The sequence below is a fragment of the Thermobia domestica genome, chromosome 1 (genome assembly GCF_964235325.1).
Source record: "Thermobia domestica chromosome 1, izTheDome1.hap1.1, whole genome shotgun sequence".
Lineage (NCBI taxonomy): Eukaryota > Metazoa > Arthropoda > Insecta > Zygentoma > Lepismatidae > Thermobia > Thermobia domestica.
The window spans coordinates 390,309,171-390,333,094 of NC_137454.1; the positions used below are offsets into that span (position 1 = coordinate 390,309,171).

The following is a 23,924-nucleotide window of genomic DNA, read 5'->3' on the forward strand; positions in this document are numbered from 1 at the left end:
TCTTATCAGGTTTGGTCTATGTGGATCAATACTAAAACCGAAAATTGTAATGGACTTTTATTGCTTCCGGCTTTGGTACGGAATAAAGAAGATAGATGAAATGTACTTTTGGGGTGTTTAATCGATAGCAGAAAACAACTTCTCTATACGCATATGTTACCGTGTTTGCTCTATAGCGATCAATAAAACTCGGAAATTGTTCATTTTATTACCAGTTTGATTATTGCCTAGGTAATCGAACTCAATTCCCATGTTTTGACTCACTACTTACTGAATAAACTTTGTGATCTGTCATGTAAGCGCTAAGATGTTTTGTCTTGCGAACTGAAGGAACGTGTACATGTATAACGGAGTTTTGATACACCAATCTCCTTAAAAAAAAAAAAAAAAAAAAAAAAAACTGCTCCTAATTGTAATACTTTTGCATATAAAATAAAAATTGTTTCCTGTTTCTGTTCTCCTGAAGATACTGAATCATTCTAGTAGGGGAAACGTTAACTGTGCCGGGGATGAAAAGTTTCATCTTCGAGCAGACACTTCTGTCACACCGAAATCCATTCCCCCGTCAATACGAATACTAGGAAGAATAAATACCTCAAACCATTTTAGTACCATCTATGTAACTTTAAAAAAAGAAAACTTGTACAGATTATTTAATTCCTTCTTTCTGAAATCCTTGGATACAACGGTAATTTCTTAGCGCCTCTCTAAAGTATGATTTCTCCTGAAGAAAGAAAGAAGGAAATTAATCCAGAAGTCCAAAACTGTAAACTAAGAAGAACAGGAAAGTGTGTAAAGACAAATAAATGAAAGCCCCTGTTGGTCTCGAATCAAATTCAAATGATTTGAATTCGAATAGGAAGAAGGAACTAAATATGCACGAATGTCGAAACGCATTGTAGCAGCGGCACAAATCTGTCTTCAACATTCGGGTGGTGGCGGCGGTTAAGACTGTTCCCATAAGTTCTTTAAGGCATGTTCAAAATATTTATGAAGTTGAAAAACAATGCTGTGGAGGATTGGAATTGTCTTCAACATTGGGAGGCGGGCACATTTGAGGCTTGTTTTTGGGGGACATCAATTTCTTCTCACTTTCGTTTGTAGCAATCGGACACAAATCATCATATTTCTTCCCCAAAAACACATTTCAAATCGAATTATTGGGGCGGACAGTCCCCCCAGTTCCAAGATGGGAGGGGCATGTCCCTTCATCGCCCGGGATTTGCGCCAGTGTATTGTAGAACTACCTTTGAATTGTATTGATAGAGATAGAACTCATTAAAATCATCTTTGTTCTTTCTCGATTTCCTTTGGGTTAAAACGCTTGAGTGTTTTCTTTACTTAAACAGTTTTCTGCATTTGGCAAGGTACTATTTTGCGCTGAAACTAATATTACATTAAATAATGAAAAAGGACCTGAATACTTTAAACAGCAAACAAAAAGGTGTGTTGGGAAGGCTTAACAAGGCTATACCCTTTCCTTCTTATGACTTCCCCTCCTACAACTTCAAGCGTGTTGTTGCCAAACTCAAAATTATAAGGGACTTAGAAAAATTCAGACCTGCTGTTATATATAAGGAAGCATGCATCGGGTACGATAAGGTTAGTTAACATAATGTTACCACTATATAGTTTACATCACTTGTTGCCTAATGTGTAATGCATACTGTATATCACACAGGATAAACTAGTCCAAAAGTCAGTTAAAGCACTCACAAAGTGAATTTATTGTTTCAAATAGAACTAGTTGAGCACTAATAGGTACTTTTAGTATTCTGCTATATAGTAACTGATTCTTATTATGAGTCCCATATTAGCATAATGAGTTTCAGAGAGTTTTGTCCTTAGATGTTTAAATACAAATCCACAAAGAAGATAAACGTATACCCCCTTAGTTAGTAAGTACGTCATTGAAATAAATCAATGTATGTTGAACAATCAAAACGATATTATATGCTAAATGTAAAACAGAACTGAAACTGCTTACACGTCGAATAATGTACGATTAAGATGTAAGCTGTACGATTTGTACAGCCTAAATTGCCATTTTCTCGAAATTTAAAAAATGTTTGCTTAATTTTTGTATTAGTACTTTATATCGCATATACGTACTTAATGGTAATATTATTTCTTTCTAAACATTTACGACTTCAAGAAATTAGGCTACCAACCGATGACACACTGTCATTAACTAAGCCTACAATATAGATCCCTAATTGTTATATCTATCAAAATATGAAGAGAGTATAACCTCAATTATAACTAATGGTGTCCTAATAAGGTAGAAAAATCTTAATACATTTAAGTATTCTATATTGTTTTCCTTTTTTGTGTGTATGATTGAATCGTGTGAGTGGTAACCTTTGTTTTTTTATAGTCTTTTAGAGTAAGCATGATAACTTTGTTTGGTTAAGGTATGGTTTATAGACGTATTGCCAACCCTGTATATTTTCTGTGTATTTAAATCACATTACCACTGTTTTTTTTAGAGACATATCTTACGGCGGTTATCGCGACTAAAACTTCCAATTCAAGTCATGATTATTGCACAGAACCAGTAATGTTTGTCTTTTGAACTTTTAATTAGTCCAAAATCTGTTAGATGCATCTTGTAACTCAGGTTCATAAGTTATCTATAATTTGCTTCCATAGCTTATCTTCTGTTACACAAGAGAGTTGTTATATGTTTAGAAACATATCTTAAATCATCAATTATTAATTGGTATTCTTCTAGTGTCCGTAATTTGTTTAAGTCAAATCTTAGTGTCAAGTGCCTTTGGCCACTTGCTAAAACACCCGTACCATATTGTACAAATTGAATGAAAATAACACATAATGGAAAGTAATGTCTCAAATTAGCGTATTTAAAAAATCAACCTGCTAAAAAGCCAAGAATATGGTAGTTTCATCCTAACATCCTGAACTTGTCCTACTGTTTGCCAAGACGTGTTTCCATAAAGGTAAAAGGATGGCTCAATATCTATAACTACTGTAATGCTTATAAAAAGAATAAGTTGTAACTTTCTAAGGTTACCCAATAGAAATTAACTATTCAAGGCCAGGTAAAATATAATCGCGAAATAAAACCCTACGATCCTGTTAAGTATCTCACCCTATAGAAGAAGTAGAGAGAATATTTATCCTTTTCTCACAAGTAAAACCATTATAGTACCGTTACCGACTGAAAGTTAGGATAGGATCACGTACATGTTTTGGAAAGACGATTTGTCGTATTTTTTTCTTTCTTGTTTATTTTTTAACAAGTTCGACGAATAATCTGTTACATAAAATTAGTTCCTGGTGTCCTAATGCTGGACTCGCTGCTCGAATATATCCGCCTCAGGCTCTTTCATATGTGCGTGTTCAGAGAGAGAGAGAGAGAGAGGATGAGTGTGAGATGGTGCTAGTTGAACCTACAATAGCTAAGTCACCGGCAAATGTTGGTTTCAAACCTGGCTTTTTCTTTTCCTCAAATCACAGAGCCGGGCTAACACTATGTAAACCTAACTGACGCTACTCATTGTAACATAAGCGAGAATAAAAACTGTGTTTTTTTAAAATATGGAAAAGAAACAAATAGAACGCATATGTTAATATTTCTCCCTCGGCGTGCTTGAGCAAACCAAGAGAAAGCTAGAAAACCCTTGATCACCACGGCGCCTGTGCGGCAATCTTCTCTGCTCTTGCTGAGCACTTACCAAAGTTACCTCTGAGGAAAAACACAGAAGTTGGAGGCCACGCGTAGGACGGTACGTGCTATATAAGGAGCACGATCTTGAATTCTGTCGCTGCTGTCACTTCGAAACCTAACGTCGAAAAGATCAGAAAAAATAGGCAGTCACTCTGCCACCTCAGAAGTACATTTTACAGATACTAATTTTTAAGTTAAGGCTTAGGAGTTCGTAACAATACTTTGATTTGGTGGGTTTAATCGCAAAGAGTTGACCGTACCGATGTTTAGAAGGAAGCAAGCACTAACCCGTAAACAACTGTCATGCCTTACGGTAGTACGAACTACTTCTTCGTCTCGGTTTCACTTTTCCTGACTTAGAGTCTGCCGAAAGAGGCTTTTCAAGTAAGTTACACATTTTGTTGTAGAAGGTCATAGCATACAGTTAGTTAAGTTGGGGTTGGTTTCATATGAAGTTAGGACCTATCACTTGTATTTCACACCATGTAAGCCTCTTGAAATTTCCTTGTAATTTTCCATTTTCTTCATTGTAATAAAATTACTTGCTAGAAATTTTCAATTTGCTTCAAGTTATAAAAACTTGGTTCCATAAATACCTAGTACGTATCATGGTGTATGCCATGATCTAAGTTTCATGGTCCCTAAAAGAGACTTGCTTTCTTATATTTCCCAACTAGCAGTCAGAAAATGAAATCTGACGTCCTAGGCTTAAATGCAAGTTCCCGATTTCCAAACTTGGTTGCTAAGTGGAAGAGATGGACGATCTGTCACTAAAACGAGAGATCGGTATAGAAGAGATTTTACTAAAAAATTCTGCTCTAATCAAAATAGTATGTGGAGACCCATAAACCGGCTTCATACTATGTGGGTTCTATCACATCTTGAAATGAGACACAGGAAATCACGCAGACACATCAACACACACTCACGTTTACAAGAAAACACACGCATACACAATACACATAACAGACTCGAGCGGGTACACGCCGTGTTCCTACGGACAATTACCTTCCGCACAAGCGTCACATAGCTCACACACACACACACACACACACACATATATATATATATATATATATATATATATATATATATACCTCGAGTGAGATTTACCTTTTGTGTTCTTACGCCGGGAGTTAAAGAAAACACTCCATGTAAGCAGAATACACTTTTAATTTCACTAAATTGAAAAGGGGGCATGAATCAAGTAGTGATACTGGGTACGATACTGTCTTGTATTATCGAACTTTCCACATTTCTTGCGTGTCACATTGTTTATTTTCTTATCAATTGTAAACTATTTAAATATTGTATTAAAAAAATAGCGTTATAAAAATGGAATGGGATTATAAAAACATCGGAAACGGCTTGTACTATTACCAGTACACCATATTAAATCCGTTGAATTAATTTCTTAGTTTTAACAAATATGTATGTTTTCGAGCAATATTGCTTTGCTTCGGATATTAAGAGAAGAGTTTCCCCTATTCCTATGTTCCCACCCAAAATCTTACAGGAATTAATAAGTACTTGGATAAAATATATACACGTTTGAGATCAAGAAATAAGTAAACAGTTTATTGTGTGATCAGAAGCTATCTAGAAACAGAATTTCGATCATTAACTTTTAACTGATTTTCCTATTGATATTCATCGAGGAAAAATAAATTCTACATATACGGTATACATAGATAATTATATATCTATCTATCTATCTATCTATCTATATATATATATATATATATATATATATATATATATATATGATTACAGATGCTTACTCAAATTTACCTTATTATAAAATCCGTTCTGTTACGTTCGATTTTAAGTATCTTTTGTGATAAATTACTTACAATTAAATTTCTTGCCAATATTCACACGGATTTTGTATGTCTGTGTGAACACGTCACTTCCTAACACCTTCCACTACGATTTTTTTAAATCCTTATAATTCAGGTATAGGTTATAAAAGTGTATTATAGATCGTTTATCTTTATGTAACTTTCTAAACATCAATATAGTAACCCTACGTGATGTTACAATACTTTAAATTTCATGGCGAGTGCAGCTCATCATTGTGCGACTTTCACCGCGTGGTCATGAAGAGGTAGACTCGTGATTTCAGTGCAAGGTTTTAAATGTGGTTTATGTTTTTAGTGCTTGAAAATATCCTCACACGTATGAATTAACATGGATCTCGCTAACCTGATATTTCAATAAATCATTTCCACACACCTCACATGTTAAAAGCCTTTTTTTACCGTGCCTACGAACTTTTCAACTCTCAGAAATTTCATTCATACAATCTCGAGGCAGGGATCTTCTATCAGATATAATATGTATTTTATAATTCAATTTTAAACTAACTCCTTCATTCCACTCTTAGCTGATGTAAAAATTTTCAGCTCAATGCATTAACATTATGCTGGTAAATTTGATTTTCTATCGCCTTTTTCCCCAGCTGTGGGAACGTGTGATCTCTCTTACGCGATTGTCTAATATAGCTCAGAGAATTAGATTTTGCTTGTGTCTTTTCCTCCATTCCGGCTATATACATTTCTACTGTTTTAACCTTTGTTACTACATGTGAAATTTGAATCCCCGCAGTCTTCGTAGGTAGAATGCTTTCTATTTGTATGTTAGAATGCGGCGTATATGACATATTTTATCTGCATGTGCGTTACCCAGGTTGGCCTTTGAATAACATCTCCTCTATAATCTCAGTGGGGAATTTTTCTTCTGTCAGTACACAGTGTCTTGCTAAATATGCATATTCAAAAGTCGTACTTTAATCTAACTAGTGGAAACATTTTAACTGTATGTATTGAAATATGTTGACAAACTTTAATTTGGAGTAAACCTGTAGTTTAACCTGTATCAATTAAGATGTATGTTATAATATCTGGACCTAGACAAAATCTTCTTCCATACTCTGAGCGTATTTGAGATTTTTTTTTTTTTTGTTATAATCAATATGTCTTTTGACAAGTCACTTTTCTAATAAATAAGTTAGGGTGGTGTTGGCACTTGTAAGGTTTTACACCTGTACGTGTGATTCTGTTACCAAGATGAAAATTTTACAGAACTTCTTTCCAAACTATTTACATGTGTGGCGTATTTCACGTGCATGCATCAACATGTTTTGAAAAATCTGAGGTCTTAGTAAATAGTTTTCCACCAACTTGGTTTTGATGAGGTTTATCAAACGTGTGTGAAAACGTCTTTTGTCAAAAATATATTTCTCAGTCTCATTTCAGACCTATCAAATTGTAACGTTTTTCAAGTGTATGCTACGGCAAAACTTTTACTAAATCCCTTTTCACATTCTTTACACATTTGAGGTTTTAAGCTGTATGAATCGACATAGGAGTTCCCAAATCTGACTTTTAAATGAATCTTTATTATCACTCGTGACACTGGTGAGGTTTTACAAATACATGTGCGAACATGTTTTGCAAAATGTTACTTTGTAGTGTAGTGTGCCGGAAGCGCCATGTCAATTGGCGCCAAAATATTTGAAACACTCCACAATTAATTAAACAATTAACGACAATTATCTTTGCTAATAGCGTATACAATCTTATTTTTCTTAAAATCTTAAAACAGGGAAAAGCAATAGAACAGAAAAATGTTAGGCATTCTCTTCGCGCTGATTCAGTTCCTTCCAGCTGTCTTTATTTTTTTTGGATGAAATATTGTGTCTACTCCATCGTCTTCCAGCCAGCTGACTGTCTGCTTCAAGAGGCCGTTAAACTATAACCTTTATCATCTGAGAAGATATTTTTTCTTTTAGGAGAAAGTAACAGATTCTTACTTTCCGTTCTCACAACCTTAAATAAATAGAAACGACAGGAATAATCTGAATTTAGTTAACTCAAAGGTTAAAAAGGTTATTTTACTAGCCAGCAATATATTCGATAACTCTGACACAAAGTTCCGATTCCTTGCAACACAACCACAAGTGTTACATTATAAATTTGATTACTCACTCTGTTTTTGGACGTTTTCGTAACACAAATTGTCATAGTCCTTAAGTTGTTATTTTTTCAGCACACTTCTAAAGTTTGAACTTTTAAACTCTCTAAATTTTATTGGAAATATGTGTTTGTCGAGTCATGGTATAATTGAACCTGTCTTAGTAAATTTTACTTTCTGTAACCAGACGTGACTCTTTGTACACATAAGGTCTAATGTCAACCTCCTAAGGTTATCAGGGTTTTGTATAAAGAAATTTTCCCATGTAAAGAAGCCTTTAGGATACGCCCTCCGCCTGCTTGCGCAGCCGCAGAAACTCAAATTCGTTTTATAAATAATTAAAAAACCAATCAGGTAACACCCTGGCTTACCCCTGTATTCACACGTCCCTACCCTATTGCCGTGTGAAAATGAGAAAGGCAAACAAAAAGTGAGTACATCTCTCTTTTTGGGAGATTCCAATCTAATTTTACGAAGAGGCACGAGCTCCGTGCTCTTTGCCCCCTTCGGGGGATTCCGATATAAGTTTTCGAAGAGGCACGAGCTCCGTGCTTGTTGCCCCCTTCGGGGAATTCTAACATAGTTCTTCGAAGAGGCACGAGCCCCGTGCTCGTTGACCCCTTCGGGGGAATACCATCAAACTTCAAGACATGGACCTACCGTCCACAGTCTAACTTAGAAGTTACGCCGGAACGTTGACACACCGCCTCTAGCCCGTTTTTCGGTCGGGAGAAACTTTGTTACGTCATTCACTGACCTGTGCTACTTTGTTGTGTCGGCAGTGACTTAATTCCAACAAACGGCGTATGAACGGTACTCTTTCACCACGGTTACCTCATTAAGATTCGCTATCTTAGCCGAGTAGTGTGTGTTATCGCCAATCCATTCCTAAGTGCTCACTTCAACTGGACAGTACCACTTGTCTCATTGTGAGTATGCAGTTCATATAAAAACTTAGTTATTACTACTCAGATTCTGTCTATCTAATCTGAGAACTGGCTCTGCACGGATCTCTTCAAGATCTCACATTAACTCTAACTGTTAGTGATCCTGAACGCTTCCTAATGCAATAATAGTTAACCTACGCTAACGCTTATTTACGTATCCCTAGAAGACCTCATGTAGGAAGTCACTCGTGTTGTATCAAGTTCACGGACTTACTCAAGCCAGCCAATAAAACTCTTTCTAAGTCGAACTTGCGTCTTTTTCGTCATTTAAAAAACATTCTCAATACTTCCTTTTGGTGAACGTTTCATAATCTTCCTTAAGATCTCTATTAACGCCTCAATATCGACGTTTCAATGTTGTAGTCTACTGGAGAAAGCAGATGACCTGTGGAATGAAATCCTGTTGGATATAATTCAATTCTGGGTACTGCGTTTTACCATTCGTCTCACCTCTATCCCATCGTCCATCCAGGAGGAGACCAGCCTGTGCGAAGTTCCAATTTTCCGAAGACTTCTAGTCCTGTACGAACCTCCATTAACACATCGTCTTACACGAAGTCCTGACCATCGTCCGTGTATCCTGCTCCTGTTGTTCAGTCGCTCGAAGTACAAGTAATTAAAATTATCGCGATAGTGTTTTTGAGGGCTTTTAAGTGAGTGTGCTACCTGGTGTGTACGAAATGGCTACAGCAACGTCTATGTAACCCCAGAGTCTTCCCATCTCGAATTGGAGTGCCTGAGGGTAGGACCACGGACCTCAGGGTGGGTTACCACTGTTTATTTAATATTTTCATGTACGTATCATTTGCATTTCTTTTCCATCAAGTCGCTTAACTGTAAAGAGGATCACCTCACAAGTAGTTTCAAAATTACTTGAAACCTTTTAGTTACTTTAATATCGTTTGTCTGAATGTTGACAGAGCGAATCCTAATCGCTCCTTTCTTTTGGTAAATTGTTAATTACGTTTGATTTCTAAGATCTCTTTTAATTCGAGCGGTAATCTCGTGTTTAATTCTAACGATATAGTGTGTTTTGATGTGATAACTTTCTAAACTGGCTGATAGCAGTGGTATTCCAACTCGCTGAAGCCTACTCACTAATATTATAATACTCGTAATCATTCATTCTCTTGCGTTCTAACTACACTCGTCCTCATTCTAACGAAACCGCCCTGCTTTTGTATCTGTATTGCTGCGGGACTCTAAAGCTGTCCCATTGACGAGTGGTCATTCGATAGCCTATTTGCTTGCGATGGACATCCGCGCCTTTGCGCCCTGACTCGGTTGTTATTGAAATTGCATGCTATGAAATCATCTACCATCCGAGCTGCATAGCTCGTCTTTGATACGAACTAGTTTAAAGTCCCAATATAAACAGCCTTTTTCAAGGCTATCTCTTGCTCTTAGTTATTATTATTGTGCTAATAATCCCCACCACCAAGACATAATTGGTGGCGGCCGGTGACATGCGATACTTTGCGGCACACACATAATTTGGTAGCTGCAGTGAGATTCAAACCCTGGCAAATATAAATTGTGGCCGTGATGTGAATTATTCTTGTTGTGCGATATATATCACCTGGCGGTATACAAATACTTGTTATTCTTGGCTATCATTCTCAGTCGGTGTCTTCACACCCTGTTAGTATGCCTATAAACTAGTTAAGCGCTCGTGTCTATAAAATCAATATTTTTGAATTCTACCAGAGCTTCTTGGGAGCGTGAACAAACTATTCTTTGTTCTTTGAATGCAAATGATAGAAGCGGTGTTTTCACAATTTCCTAACGCTGAAAATCCTACCAGTCGACCACGAAGGTCTAGTGCCCGTTGAGACCGTTCGTGGGCGCGACAGTAGTAAATACTTTTCCAAGCTCTGTGCACTCATGAGTTCCCTCATCTGCACGCGTTAGTGTGTCCTGCCAAAAAAAAACTTTTAGTAAATCCTCTTCAATATTCTTGAAACGTGTGAGGTGTTTCATGTGTATGCATCAACATATGTGCTGCCAAATGATTTCCTAGAAAACCCGATTTTATCCTTTTGTAACTTGCGAGGATTTTCACCTGTATGCATTACAGCATACTTTTTTCCAGGAATTCCTTTCAACATTCCTGGCACCCATCAAGTTTTAGCTATATGTGTGAATATGAGTTTTGCTCAAAATGACTTCGCAATAAATACTTTTCAACACTGCTTGCATCCCTTAAGTTTTCCACCTGTATGTATCAACATTTAGCGTGCCAATCTTTGATGTAGAGTAAATTCCCTACCACACTCTTGGCACGTGTAGGTTTCTTGCCTGTATGCATTAAGATGTGGCTTAACAAACGTTCACCTTGGGTATATCCCATACCGCACTCTTCGCCTGTGTACCATTTCTAACCAGTATGTAGCAGCACGTGTGTTGCCAATGATGATTTTCTAATAAACCTCTTTCCGCACTCTTGGCATGTATACTTTTTATCATGTGTATGTATTAACATGTGCTTTGCCAAATTTGCACGTACCGTAAATCGCTTACCACACTCATGGCACATTTGGTTTTTTTCCCCTGTATGCACCAACAAGTGTCTTTTCAAATGTCCGCGTTGAGTAAATCTCTTACCACACCCTTGGCAAGTGTATGGTTTCTCACCTGAATGTATTAAAATATGTGCTACCAAATTTGCACGTACAGTAAATCCCTTACTACACACTTCGCACGTGTACGATTTCTCACCTGTATGTATTAACATGTGTTTTGATAAACTTGACCTTTGGGTAAATTGCTTACCGCACTCTTGGCAAGTATGGCGTTTCTCACCTGAATGAAATAAGATATGTGTTGACAATAATGATTTTGTAATAAATCCCTTTCCGCACTCTTGGCATATATAGTCTTTATCACGTGTATGTATTAACATGTGTTTTGCCAAACGTCGACGTTGAACAAATCCCTTACCACACCCTTGGCATGTGTATGGTTTTTCATCTGAATGTATTAAAATATGTGCTGCCAAATTTACACGTAGAGTAAACCCCCTACCACACTCTTGGCACGTGTACGATTTCACACCTGTATGTATTAATGTGTGTCTTGCCAAATCACAACGTTGCGAAAATCCCTTACCACACTCTTCGCATGTGTACGGTTTCTCACCTGTATGTATTAAGGTGTGTCTTGCCAAATGTGCACGTTTAGTAAATCCCTTACCACACTCTTGGCAAGTATGGCTTTTCTCACCTACATGTATTAACATGCGTGTTGCCAAACTTGAACTACGAGTAATCCCTGTTTCATACTTTTGGCACGTGTGTGGTCTTACGCCTCTATGATTTACCTTTTCTGTTGCTAAATTTGAAAGTTGAGTAAATTCCAGTCCAGACCCTGGGCACGTATGGGAGTTTTCCAATCCCGTGTAAAATTCCTTGTTCGTGCGAGATTCCTCTCCTGCATGAGAAATATTGTCCTTTTTTGTAATGAACGTATTTGCTCTTCTGCAAAATTCAATACACACCAAATAAAAATAAATAATGTAAAAATCCAGAAAAATGCCAACTTTAATATATAAAGTATACCACTAACTGGAAGATATTTATTTTGTATTATAATTCTTTTCCATCTAAAATATGAAGGGTTCCCAGGCACTCGTACATTATATTTCGTGATAAACTGAAATCTCATACTACCTAACTATTACATAATATAGCGTGGAAATATGGAATTTACCAAAAAGTCGAGGGTTATCCGTAGCAGTATTATTTTCCAAAGAATGCCTTGTGTTTCATATATGAATATGTCTTTAAAATTTAAATATTAGAAATGACGTTTAACTCAGGTACGTACCTAGGTACATTCATGTCCAGAATGAGTGTCGCATAACTATAACTGTCTTCTTCTGAGAATATAATTTGATAATGATTTGCAGGGTACTTCTAATACTGATACTGTGTGTACAGCGGGGGACACTTCTAAATTGTACAGCCATATGGAGATTTACGGCTAAGGTGTACCATTTAGAAGTGTCCCCCACTTTTTAATCGGGAATTGTATATTTGTGGTAAATTTCGTATTAAAGAATTATAAATACCAAAATTAGAATGAGTAAATCAAAATATTGCTAAATGGACAAGAAAGTTTTATTTTCGTTTTATTGTTTTTATTTACTGCTCTTTTGAGATGAAATTTGCCACATACATATCTTTGCCAATTATACACATACTAACATTCCAAGATATACCGGGAAAATTCGTTATAAAAATATACTCCTAAAATAATATGTTTATAGACACGCGACAATAATTTTGAACATGAGTATACATATGTTATAATATGGAATGAACATTTTTTATAGGCGGAAATGGACGCGGGAAGTGAATTAACATATTTATAAATTATATTGTTAATTTAAGCGACAGAACCTTTAGGAAATGAGAGAACTTGTTGCAGTTACAACTACCAGAAACTGGTACTATAATTACAAGGAAACAAAGAAAGATTATAACTACTTGTATAATTTTTGTACAAAATACGTCATTTGAAACAGTGTAATATAAACTGCTGGTCTTTTTGATATCCTCCGATTGCTTTGATATATTAAATTTTACTATCTTCTGAGTGTTATGATTTATTAAATGTTAATACCCAATACGATCTTTACGTCCATTGATATAAATCGACGTGGTTAGATGTGATACATATCTAGGCTTTTTCGAAATAAAACCTTTTGACAAACGTCGAGTTTCGAGTTGCTTGTAACTTGTCACCTATTTATAAGAAGTGGGATTATGATTATAAAATTCGGCGCTAGGATAATGAGGATATGCAGTGCCCCGTTCGTCTCCTTTGTATTATTATTGTTACAGGCATTTGGAATTTCATAGGTTTTCAAGCTCTAACGTCCTTATCTTGCAACACAGAAAAACAATTCTACATCTATTCTACATTTCGGTTAGCATGTAAAATTTAAATTTGTAATATCCTCATGTGATGAATTTGGACGAAAAGAAAATCTATAGTTGGTTTGAAAATTTTTAATCGTAGGGTATGTCAAATAACGTCTCCCGGACATTTTTTCCATCGCGAGAAACTAGTGTTTATTTTTTAGTACTTTAAAAGTTAAAAGAGCGTGTGAGGATAGAGCAAACGAAAAGAAATAAAAACATAAAAAGCATAACAGCGATTTACACATATTGTTGGTACCTTAAGCATGGTTGTGGTTGTCTAGGGGTCCAGAAGGATCTAATTTTAAAAGCATAATAAAGCATAATTTAGAAAATAAAGCATAGTTTAAAATATACAGCACAATTCTTGAAAAATTATGTTTAGCTGCAAGTTTAAGATACTGTATTAATCTTTTTTAAAACCAATATTTGCAAAACAAAATCATTGAGAACATAACAATACAATTAAAAGCTTATTTTTATTCCTGTAAACTTTTTTTCGGTGTAATCCTTTCGACGTGGAGAAAAAAGTAAAAGAAGAAAAAACTTTCCGCCAACAATTAATAGTATACAAGAACTCCGCACTGTATTGCTATGTACACCTCTTGAACTTGAGAACTTTCTGTACCTTTTGTGGCATCTTTTGCTTTCCCTTTCTGTATATACGCACCTCTAAAGTACAAACAAGTGATAAGAAAAACTGACTCGAGCAGATATCTCTTTACAGTGCGATAAGTAGAAAGTTCATTAAATATGAAAGAAATTGCTATCATAAAATATCAATAAACAGATCAATATATTTAGAACATTTAATATATAGTAAATATTATACGTTATACACGATTAATGTAAAACATGATTGAAATTAACAATAACGCATAATACGGCAAAATTTGGGAAAACATAGCATAATTTGGAAAATATAAAGCATAATGTGGGATGCTGTAATTATTTGCATCGTGTGAACTTCACTGTTTACTTTTTATTACTTTAAAAGTTAAAAGAGCGAGTGAAGAAAAACGGTCCACTCTGTATATTAAAAAGTGAAATAAACGTGTAATACATTACAGTATAAAGAGAAGGAAGCTGGATTGTTTGAAATGAATTTTCTAATACCCTGACCATGTACCTTCAACTAGGTGTTTATAATGTAACTATCATTTAAAGGGTATCGTAAGAACAGAATTAAAAATGTACGTCAAAAATTATCATGTCACGAGTCTCTCTCCTCAGAGAAAGAGCACTTAGTATACATGCTTATCACTGAAAATATACTGTGTCGTGCATTACTGTTTTGGGAAATATTGTATTCCCAAGAAAAGAGAAAAGATTTTCGTATTACTTCTCAAAACGTAAATTTCACATCCAGTCTCTCATTAGCTCAGGAAACGAGCAAATCACTTGAAATTAAATTTTATACTGAAGTTACAACTGCCTCTTACTGGAATGAGGATCATATCAGTAATAGAACTTATGTAAATTGTAGGCCAAAACTAGGGTATTTGACGACACGATTATGTCAGGATGGTGAAATCTGCTTATACACCATCTTTACTAAAAACCAATGGGCAAATGATCTACGCTTAAAGGCTGAAACCAGGCTATTTGTATAGTTTTCAATTACATATATCAACTTACCTTCTTGCAGTATAATATAAAAATAATACTAATAAAGTTTAGTGCCGACAGTTTTGCCAGCACAGAAGAAACTTAAGGGAAACTAAGTATTCAACTGGATGTCACTAAATGTTATTGAGATGTGAACCCGTACATATTAAACATCTTAAACAAATACATCTACGATGAATCTACCGCAGATAGAAGAAGATAGCAACTTGGATGAATTAGCCCAGAAACGAAAAGATAAAAACCAAATTAGCAATTAAAAACTCAACAAAAACAAAAAAGACCAGTGAACGATTACACAGTCAAACAAATACCTTCTGGACCCGTGAATTACAAAACGTGAAAAGAAAAACGCATGAAGCTAGGAAATTTTATCAACATACAAAAAAAAAAAAAGTTTAAGACAAAACAAATTTTACAAATATAGAGGGTTAAAACAAATATATGAAAATAAAATACAATCAAAGAAAAAAGCTGCAAACACATTGAAACCAGTTTAAATCTAGGTCCCTGAAGTGAACCGTACAAAATTATAGGTAATAAAGCTAAAGCACCTACCATTCTTTCAACTCTAAAAATAACAAATGGTACATATAAAAATAATTGGGAAAAATAGACTGTGTAAAAAATCTCTATTACCACAGGATATACCTGAAGAATATAGTAACTCACAAGGTTTCATTAGAAGAGAAATACAAAAACCACATTCAAATCACAGAACAGAAGTAACAGAAAACCAAGAAATAGTAAATCACATAAAACGACTTAAAAGCAAAAAGGCTCCTGGACCGGATGGAATAAAATCGGAAATATTTAATCATAATGCTGACAAATGGGCAGCACCATACCTAGCAAAACTTTTCAATTTGTTTTAAAAACGGACGAATTCTAAAAAGGTGGAAACAAGCAAATTTAATCACTTTAAAAATCAGATGAGAAGGAAAACGACGATCCAAAATCCTATCGCATTATCTGTTTATTAAATGTAATAAGTAAATTTTCGAACGAACCATTGTGGAAAGAATAAACAAAACCAAAATTTTAAATAACGAAAAATTGCACTAAGGTTTCAGAAGAGGAAAAACCACCGAAACAACTGCAAAAATTCGAATGGATCTCGTTGAGAACGTAAGTTGGAAAAGTACCAAGTTGCTATCTATGACGACACTAGTGGTGATTTTGACAATTTATGGTGGCCCGCACTTCTCAAAGAATTAAAAAAAAAACTAAACATCAGTAAATCGCTTTAGAAAATAACGCTGGATTACTATACTGACAGAACGATTACATTAAAATCTCCAGCAAAACATGTAACTGCAATAAGCACCAAGGGATGCACATAGGGTTTAATATGTGGACATACAATGTGCTACATTACTTTCTAAGCATGCTTAAGAAAACTAAACAATCTAGGAGAAACATTAGGTCTAGTGGGTTAGCGGAATATTTTAAAATTGTGATGACAGTATCGTCAAGAAGACAAATAGAGCAAAAAGGAAATGTAATATTAGAATATCTAAAAGGATGGTGTATAGAAAATAAATTAACTCTATCGGGTAATAAAACGGAAATTACAGTAATGGGCCAAACTCTACGGAGAAAACACATAATCAAAATTAGGAACAATAAAATAGGAATTATGAATGATATCAAATAGGTGGGTGTATGGCTAGTATAACTACCAAAATCATATAACTGGAATAACAGAAAAGATGAAGAAAATAGCCAACAAGCTCTTATCACTCGCTATAAAAGCATTTAAAATTGACAGAAAAAATTTTAAATTGTACAACAAAGCTGTTTTAATGGCTATTGCACAATATTGTTCCGGAATTAGGGGTCATAGACTTTCCAAAAAAAAAAAAAAGCATAACCATAATTTAAAATATATAGCACAATTCTTGAAAGATTTTGTTTAACTGTAAGTTTAACATACTGCATTAATATTTAAAAAAAAAATATTTAAAAACCAATTAATTTAAGGCAAAAATTAATAAGAGTGCAGGGATTAATGCTAATTAGAACCCCATCATAAAAAGTATCTCTGCAGAAACAATACAACTTTTGGCCAATGAAGAAACCATATAACCACCTTCAGAAAATAAGATGTATTAAGACATGGCTAAAGATATTGGAAATCACGGGAGAATTGGCTGGCACGGAAGAAGATAGTAACAAACTTGTAAAACGGAAAAAGGAAGATGAATAGAAGTATTCAATAAAGGGGCAAAGAACAAGAAGCACTATCCCAAACTTAAAAATAAGACAAGAAATGGGAACAAAAAGCTGTGAGTTAATAGAAAAAGTCTCTGGACATAGACAGTATAAATCTCATCTGAGAAAACAATATAATTAACGACAATAAACGTACATGTAATGAAGAACAAACACCAGAAAGAGTCTTTTGGAATTGCAATAATTATATGACCAATAACAAAATAAGAGAAATAAGAGACGAATTAAAAAGGGATAATATGAAACTATAATAAACATGGAATGAAATTAGCAAAAATAATATTGGTTGCAAGACACGTATGAAGCAACTTGCGGGAGGAAGGAAAGGATGAAAAAAAGAAAATAACAAGAAACACACCCCTGTATTGTAAATATAAAGAAATAAAGAATAAGAAGAAAATAAAACTAAACAAATCAAACATAAAAAATTAAGCTCTGCCGACAATTCCAGAACTTTAAAACAATGCACAAGTATACAGCATATCTACGTTCTCTGAAAAGAAGTAACACTCTACATAGCATCTGGTCAGTGTGCTAAAACGGTATCACAACAACGGAGTATGTTTCATTTTTGAGAGGATATAACATTTGTAATAGGAAAATACATAAGATTGTCTTTTATTTGCCATAAACATATACAACAGCACTATATCCAGTGCTAATTTGAGATTTTTATCATTTGCCCCATTAGAGTTTTTTTTAACCCAACCTTCAGATTTTGGAGAAAACCGGGATTTTGAAACAATCATAAAAATATAAGGGTAATGTATCACGATCAATATATTTTGTTAAACTACTGATATGTATCTTAATAGTACAAATTAATTAAACTTTATATGCCACTCCTTACTACTTACAAAACATTACAATACGTGAAATTGCATCGATATTGATGTTTACGTCTACTTTTAATTTTCTCACAGAAAGGAGAAACATAGGCATATACCTATAGGTCTAGTTTTTCTCAATCCATCATCAATCAAATTCTTTTGGTTTTATCCTATTCGAACAAGTACTTTTAACGTAATTAACTTTTTTCTTAATCTTTACAATGGTCAAAGTAGGCCCGTGCCACAAAACAATCCGCTTAGATAAACATATTATAAAAGTTTTAAAGTCTTAAATCATGAAGCAAAAAATGCGTAGGTTTCATAATTTTCAGAAACTGTCGAGGAGCCAATTTAGTTTCTTCTAGATTACTTGAGATGGATTGACCCTTGTGAGTACTGTGATACTTGTATTTTTGCCTAATGTCGGGAAAGATATATATATGAAAATGTGATTAAAATCCATACGGAACAAAATAGATGGTGTGAAAGGAGTATTAGCACTGTATGACTTGACTTGTCGAAAAGATACACATAATTACGACTATAATATTGCACACAAGCACTGATTAGCATGGACGAAAACTATACCACAAGGCTTATCGCAAAACAACGAAAAACGCACTCACAAGCTATTTTTTTCAAATCTCTAAACCAAATCGCTTTAGTATGTTTGGTTTACATTAGGAACAGTTATATTGAACACGTTCATTCTCATTTTCCTTAACGTACGGCGCGGCAAATGGCTTGGAAGGCGCAGGTTGGATGCCCGACAGAAGGTTATGTGGTTCGGTTAAGAGGTTAGGCTGTGAATCAACCTCTCTTATAGCCTCTGCTCAACAGGACGCTAACTCAAATTAATCCAATCAAATCTTTGTTAGGCCCAATGAGCTTTTAAGTCATTGGGAGAGCTTTCTTCAGTTGACCATATATATCGTTATATTGTTTTGTTACGCTTAAATCGACTGCGATCAAACAGAAAGGCGATTCACTCGATCTGGAATCGTCGAATTTTCCAACCAGAAAATAATTCTTCCGGAATCTGAACCATATTAAAAAAATTACAGCACTTAAGCTGATTTTATGTTCGTGAATGGTTTACATTTATATGTAGGCGCCTATACACAACAGATATGTAGGCGTCCATGCTAAAATTATCAAATTAGTTTTTCCATGTAATAAAATCAAATATCCACAAATTGCATGAATGATAACTGGGACAGGAACGAAATTGCAAGCACAGTAGAAGGTATTGAAAAGGAAAATATAAAATGGAAAAGACGCTGATTTAAAAAACATGAAATTCCTTGGAAGAATGCTGAATATGAAACTGACTCAGTGAATAAAAGGTGAATATGAAACTGACTTAGTGAATGAATGCTGAATATGAAACATGACTTAGTGCTTTAGTGTATGTCTGTTGAGGATCTTGGTTAGAAGATTGAAACGTAACATGAAACTTTTTATTTTTATGAATAATAGTCTTGTTCGGGAGTGCAATTTTATTAATGTTGGTATATAGAAAATTTCAGTTCTCCATAGCGGCTGAAGGAGGCGCGGAGGGCATTTCACCATATTCCATTTTCGCTTTATTCTGAAGTGTAGAATAGTGCACTCTGGTCCGCGGGTACCATATTTAGAACCGATATGAGTTAATATTGATTTGAATACCTTTACTTACACTACAATATTGTAAATATCAAAAAAATGTAGTCATCCTCTTGATATATTATTGTATATCCCAACTTTTACTGTTGGACACAAATCGATTAGTATTGGTATGGACAAATATCGGGATACACATTAACACTTTTACTCTATTATTGCTGACGTATAAAATATAGAATGTCCACTTAGTATTTGAACACTTATTATTCACTTACACTGACGGATGGCTGTTATACTATTGGATTTCCTTGATATCACTGTTCGGCGAGCACTTATCTTACGAAAAATGATGCCCCTCACACTTATTAAATATCTACTTCTCACACTCAATATCATATCATTAATTACAATATTCTTAAAGTCTACTATTAGTTGTAACATAAATACAAATGTGTTCTTCTGCCGGTAACAGATGATATGTATATATTTACATTTGTCGCAACTATCCTTTATCTCTGCTCCGACAATGTTTTCTTTATACTCCCCTCTGCTTTTTCCTGTTTCTAGCGTGGGAAATTATTTCTTGTCAAGGTTGGAACTTCCATCACTGCCAACTATCCGTCTTCCCAACGTCAAAGCTATTATCGCCTCTCTGACCGGCAATAAATTGTCTCGAACAAGGACCGAACTTCTCAAGAGTAGTTCGAGGACCTTGGCGGCATAGTTGAAGTTCATCGCGAGCTTACGCAAAGGTTATATACAGTAATGCAAAATATGAGATATATTCTGGAACTTTTAGGAGATTGAGGTCGCAACCATGTCTTTTTAATTGTTCAATACGTATTAACGATATTTTGCATATGTTGATTTGCTTTTTCAACGCATTTTCCCTTGGTGTGTTTTGATGTTTTCATAATCGACAATTATTCACCGACTCAAACGATAGTGTATTCCCATCATGAGGATTTACTAGCTGAACTACCTTATCATTAAATGCCTCTTTACAAATGTATGGGCCTCTAAAAATATTAAAAAACTTAGTTTGTGAATGTTTACCTAGATGATGTTCTTTTATGAAAACGAGATTTCCTGGTTTTTTCTTCATTCGAATTTTGTCCTTCATTCTTTCTCTTCAATTCTACTTTTTTATTCTGCTCTGATTGCAGTAACTTTTCTTGCCTGAGAGCTTGATCTTGACTTGATCTTCTCTGAGATCTTGAAGTAATAAAGGTCTTAACATTCCTTCTTGAGTTACTCTCCAAAAATCTCATAAGAGCTGCATGCTCAACATAATTTAACATTAGGGATGCTGGAGATACACCTAGCGGACTTTACACGGTATTGCTTTACACCAATCTCACGCATGGTGGAAGATACTGACACCATATCTAGTGGTCTTCGTTAACTATAGTTTGGGGGAGTCTTAGAAGATCTAGGTGTATCCTTTCAGTGGAGTTACTGCTCGGATGATACCTCGTTGTGGAATGTATCTTGGTGCCTATATTCTACCCCTTTCAATAAAAGAGTGTCTGTAGAACACCGGAGCATTGTCATATAACAAATTTTCAGGTCGGTCTAAGTGTTCAAAATAGTCTTGGAAGCTCTTAGTAAGAGCCTGGGTGTTGGCTTTACGATGTGGATATGTGACCAAATATCGCGTAAATGATTCGGAAACATTTTGTATATATCTGCATCCATTGGTTGATGCGGGCCATTGTCGTAGAAAATCAACATACACAATTTACCTGACACTGGTGTGATGAGTTGATCTGATCACTTTCACAATAGGGTGGTAGTCGCATTTTGTTTCCGTACGTTTTCTGCAATCAGTGATGCAGCTTGTAATATTTTGTCGGGAAATTTTCCTATGCAACGCTTGTTGTATCGTGGCTATGCTTCAAACAATTTTTCAATAGCCCTCTTGGTCATGTTAAAAATAATACTACTGAAACAAGCCTTTTGGGATGCACACATTCCTAAGTAAGGATTGTATTACCCTCATTTTTCCGTCTTGTTCTAAGAAGGTGGCCAGATATATATGGGATGTGCCACTCCTGATTATAAGCTGACCAGTAAGGTCCCGCAGTGTTAATTTCATGTCTTCGCAAATCCTTTGATTTAATATAATAAATGCCGTTTCACAATATCCTGTCCACAACCATTTTCTTCCCTGTTTTAAAAATGCGTAAACCAATGAGGAAACTCCGGCCACGCTCTTCAAAAACTTATACTAAGTATTGAAGGAAACCTAAAAATCGTTGTAGCGATCTAATGCTTACAGGCCTTTGGTAATTTACTATTGGAGATACTGACTCCGGATCCTTCTCTACTCCAGCTGGAGAGATAATGTATCCACGGAACTTCCGAGTTGAACGACATTCAGCTTACTTCTTGAGATTCACATTAATACTGGCTACTTTCACAGATGTAAATAATCTTCTGAAATTTTTTACATGTCCATCAAAGGGGTCATGAAATAAATATATGTAGTCTATGTATCTACCAATTCCTTTACCAAATTCCTCTTTTTGGAGTATCGTAATCAGTTGTACTGATGCACTGATGTATCCGTACGGAACAACCGTAAATTCCCATTGTTTTCCCTCAAAAGTGATATGTCACGAATTAGGGTGTAATGGTATTGAATGGTAACTCGGAATAAAATCCAATTCGGACTAAACCTTGCGATACTTAGTTTTAATAAATGTTATCAATCTGTTCATTCTTCATCTGTCTTATTCGTATGTTTATTCATTTCTTTCACATCCAAACCATTTCGATTTTGTCCGTACCTCTTTGGGAACGACTAAAATGGAGTTAGAATATTTAGATACAGATACACTTCGTTCTAAAATTCTAGATTCATACATTTTATGATTTATTTTCTAACTAGAGATCTATACTTAAGTGGAAAAGATTTTTCTTTCCTGCTATGGAATCTTGCGTATTCACCTCTACCTTAAATGTAAATTTATTTTATCATCCATTATGATCTTGGAACATTTCCCTCATTTCATCGAGTAACGCCCTCTTCTGCGTGTGATTTAAGTAATCAGCTGAATCCGTACACTCACGCGTCTCTGTATCAGTAACACAATCCGTAACCCAATTCTGTTGTCTGGCCTTAAGTATTGTAACGCGTCAAAGTTTGTCTTATAGAAATGTTAATCTTGTTTGTGGAATGGGTACTTGCGGAATGGATGAATTATTCGTAACATCTTGACTTATTTCATCATCTTTTGCAACACTGTGATCCCCTATTTTCCCCTTTGCGGTGTGGGCAGAACCAATGAGGTACATCTGTGTTGCAGTAATATCCTTTTCCACACGCTGGCGATATGGATCACTATCCATGCGTCTTAACAGTTTCCCGATCGATGGTTAGGTTCTGAACAAGCCTGGTCATTACCCCCTGTAGTCGTTTCTGTTGGATGTTCGAAATGCTGTGTGACTCAGAGACTCTTATTTGGGCTTAAAACGCTTATAACCAACACCTTTTGAGAAGAGCCTAGAGCATCCCAATGTAAGGAGTTCGAGATTTCGATCTGAAATATCGGTGAAAATGTTAACCGATTAAACATTACTCATCACGGCTCTGACGCGTAAGGTTAGTATCGTACTTCTATTGTACACTTCAATCGAACATAAAATAATATTAGAAAATTGTCAAACATATTTCGTATTTAAAAAGGCGATGTGTGTATCTGTCAGCGTAAATAAATAGAAACTTCAACCATGTAACACTCACCACTTCGCACCGCGATCCACTACGCCCAGTATGTACTTAAAACTTAGTAAATTATTATAACCTGTCACTCTTCGCAACCACTGTAGTCAACCGTTATCTATTACGTTCGACGTCTAAGAATCACTTGCTGAAAATCAGCATTGTATATTAACACTTCTTATATGTATTTATTTAATGTTATTCATGACTGAATTAAATTTTACGTGGTGAGAAGGAAGAAAACACAAAGAACGGGGACATTTCGTTGCTAATCAGAATGTGAATCTCTATGTTTAATTCCAAAACGTACCTTTCCTCCACAGTAACTGTAGATCACGCCATTATGATATAAGCAGCGTTGAATAT

General features: G+C 35.1%; 1 protein-coding gene across 3 annotated transcripts in view; it reads right to left on the reverse strand.

The window, feature by feature from the left end:
• Positions 1-7,487: 7,487 nt before the first annotated feature.
• LOC145665190 (uncharacterized) overlaps positions 7,488-23,924 on the reverse strand; it is a 29,979-nt gene continuing 13,542 nt past the window's right edge. For 2 of the 3 annotated variants that reach the window (XM_081732477.1, XM_081732481.1), the window contains exon 3: positions 7,488-12,089. In XM_081732477.1, coding sequence (XP_081588603.1) covers positions 10,991-12,089 — 1,099 coding nt within the window. In that variant the 3' untranslated portion in view covers positions 7,488-10,990. The remainder of the gene's footprint in view (positions 12,090-23,924) is intronic. The other variant, XM_081732483.1, reaches the window with a different exon arrangement.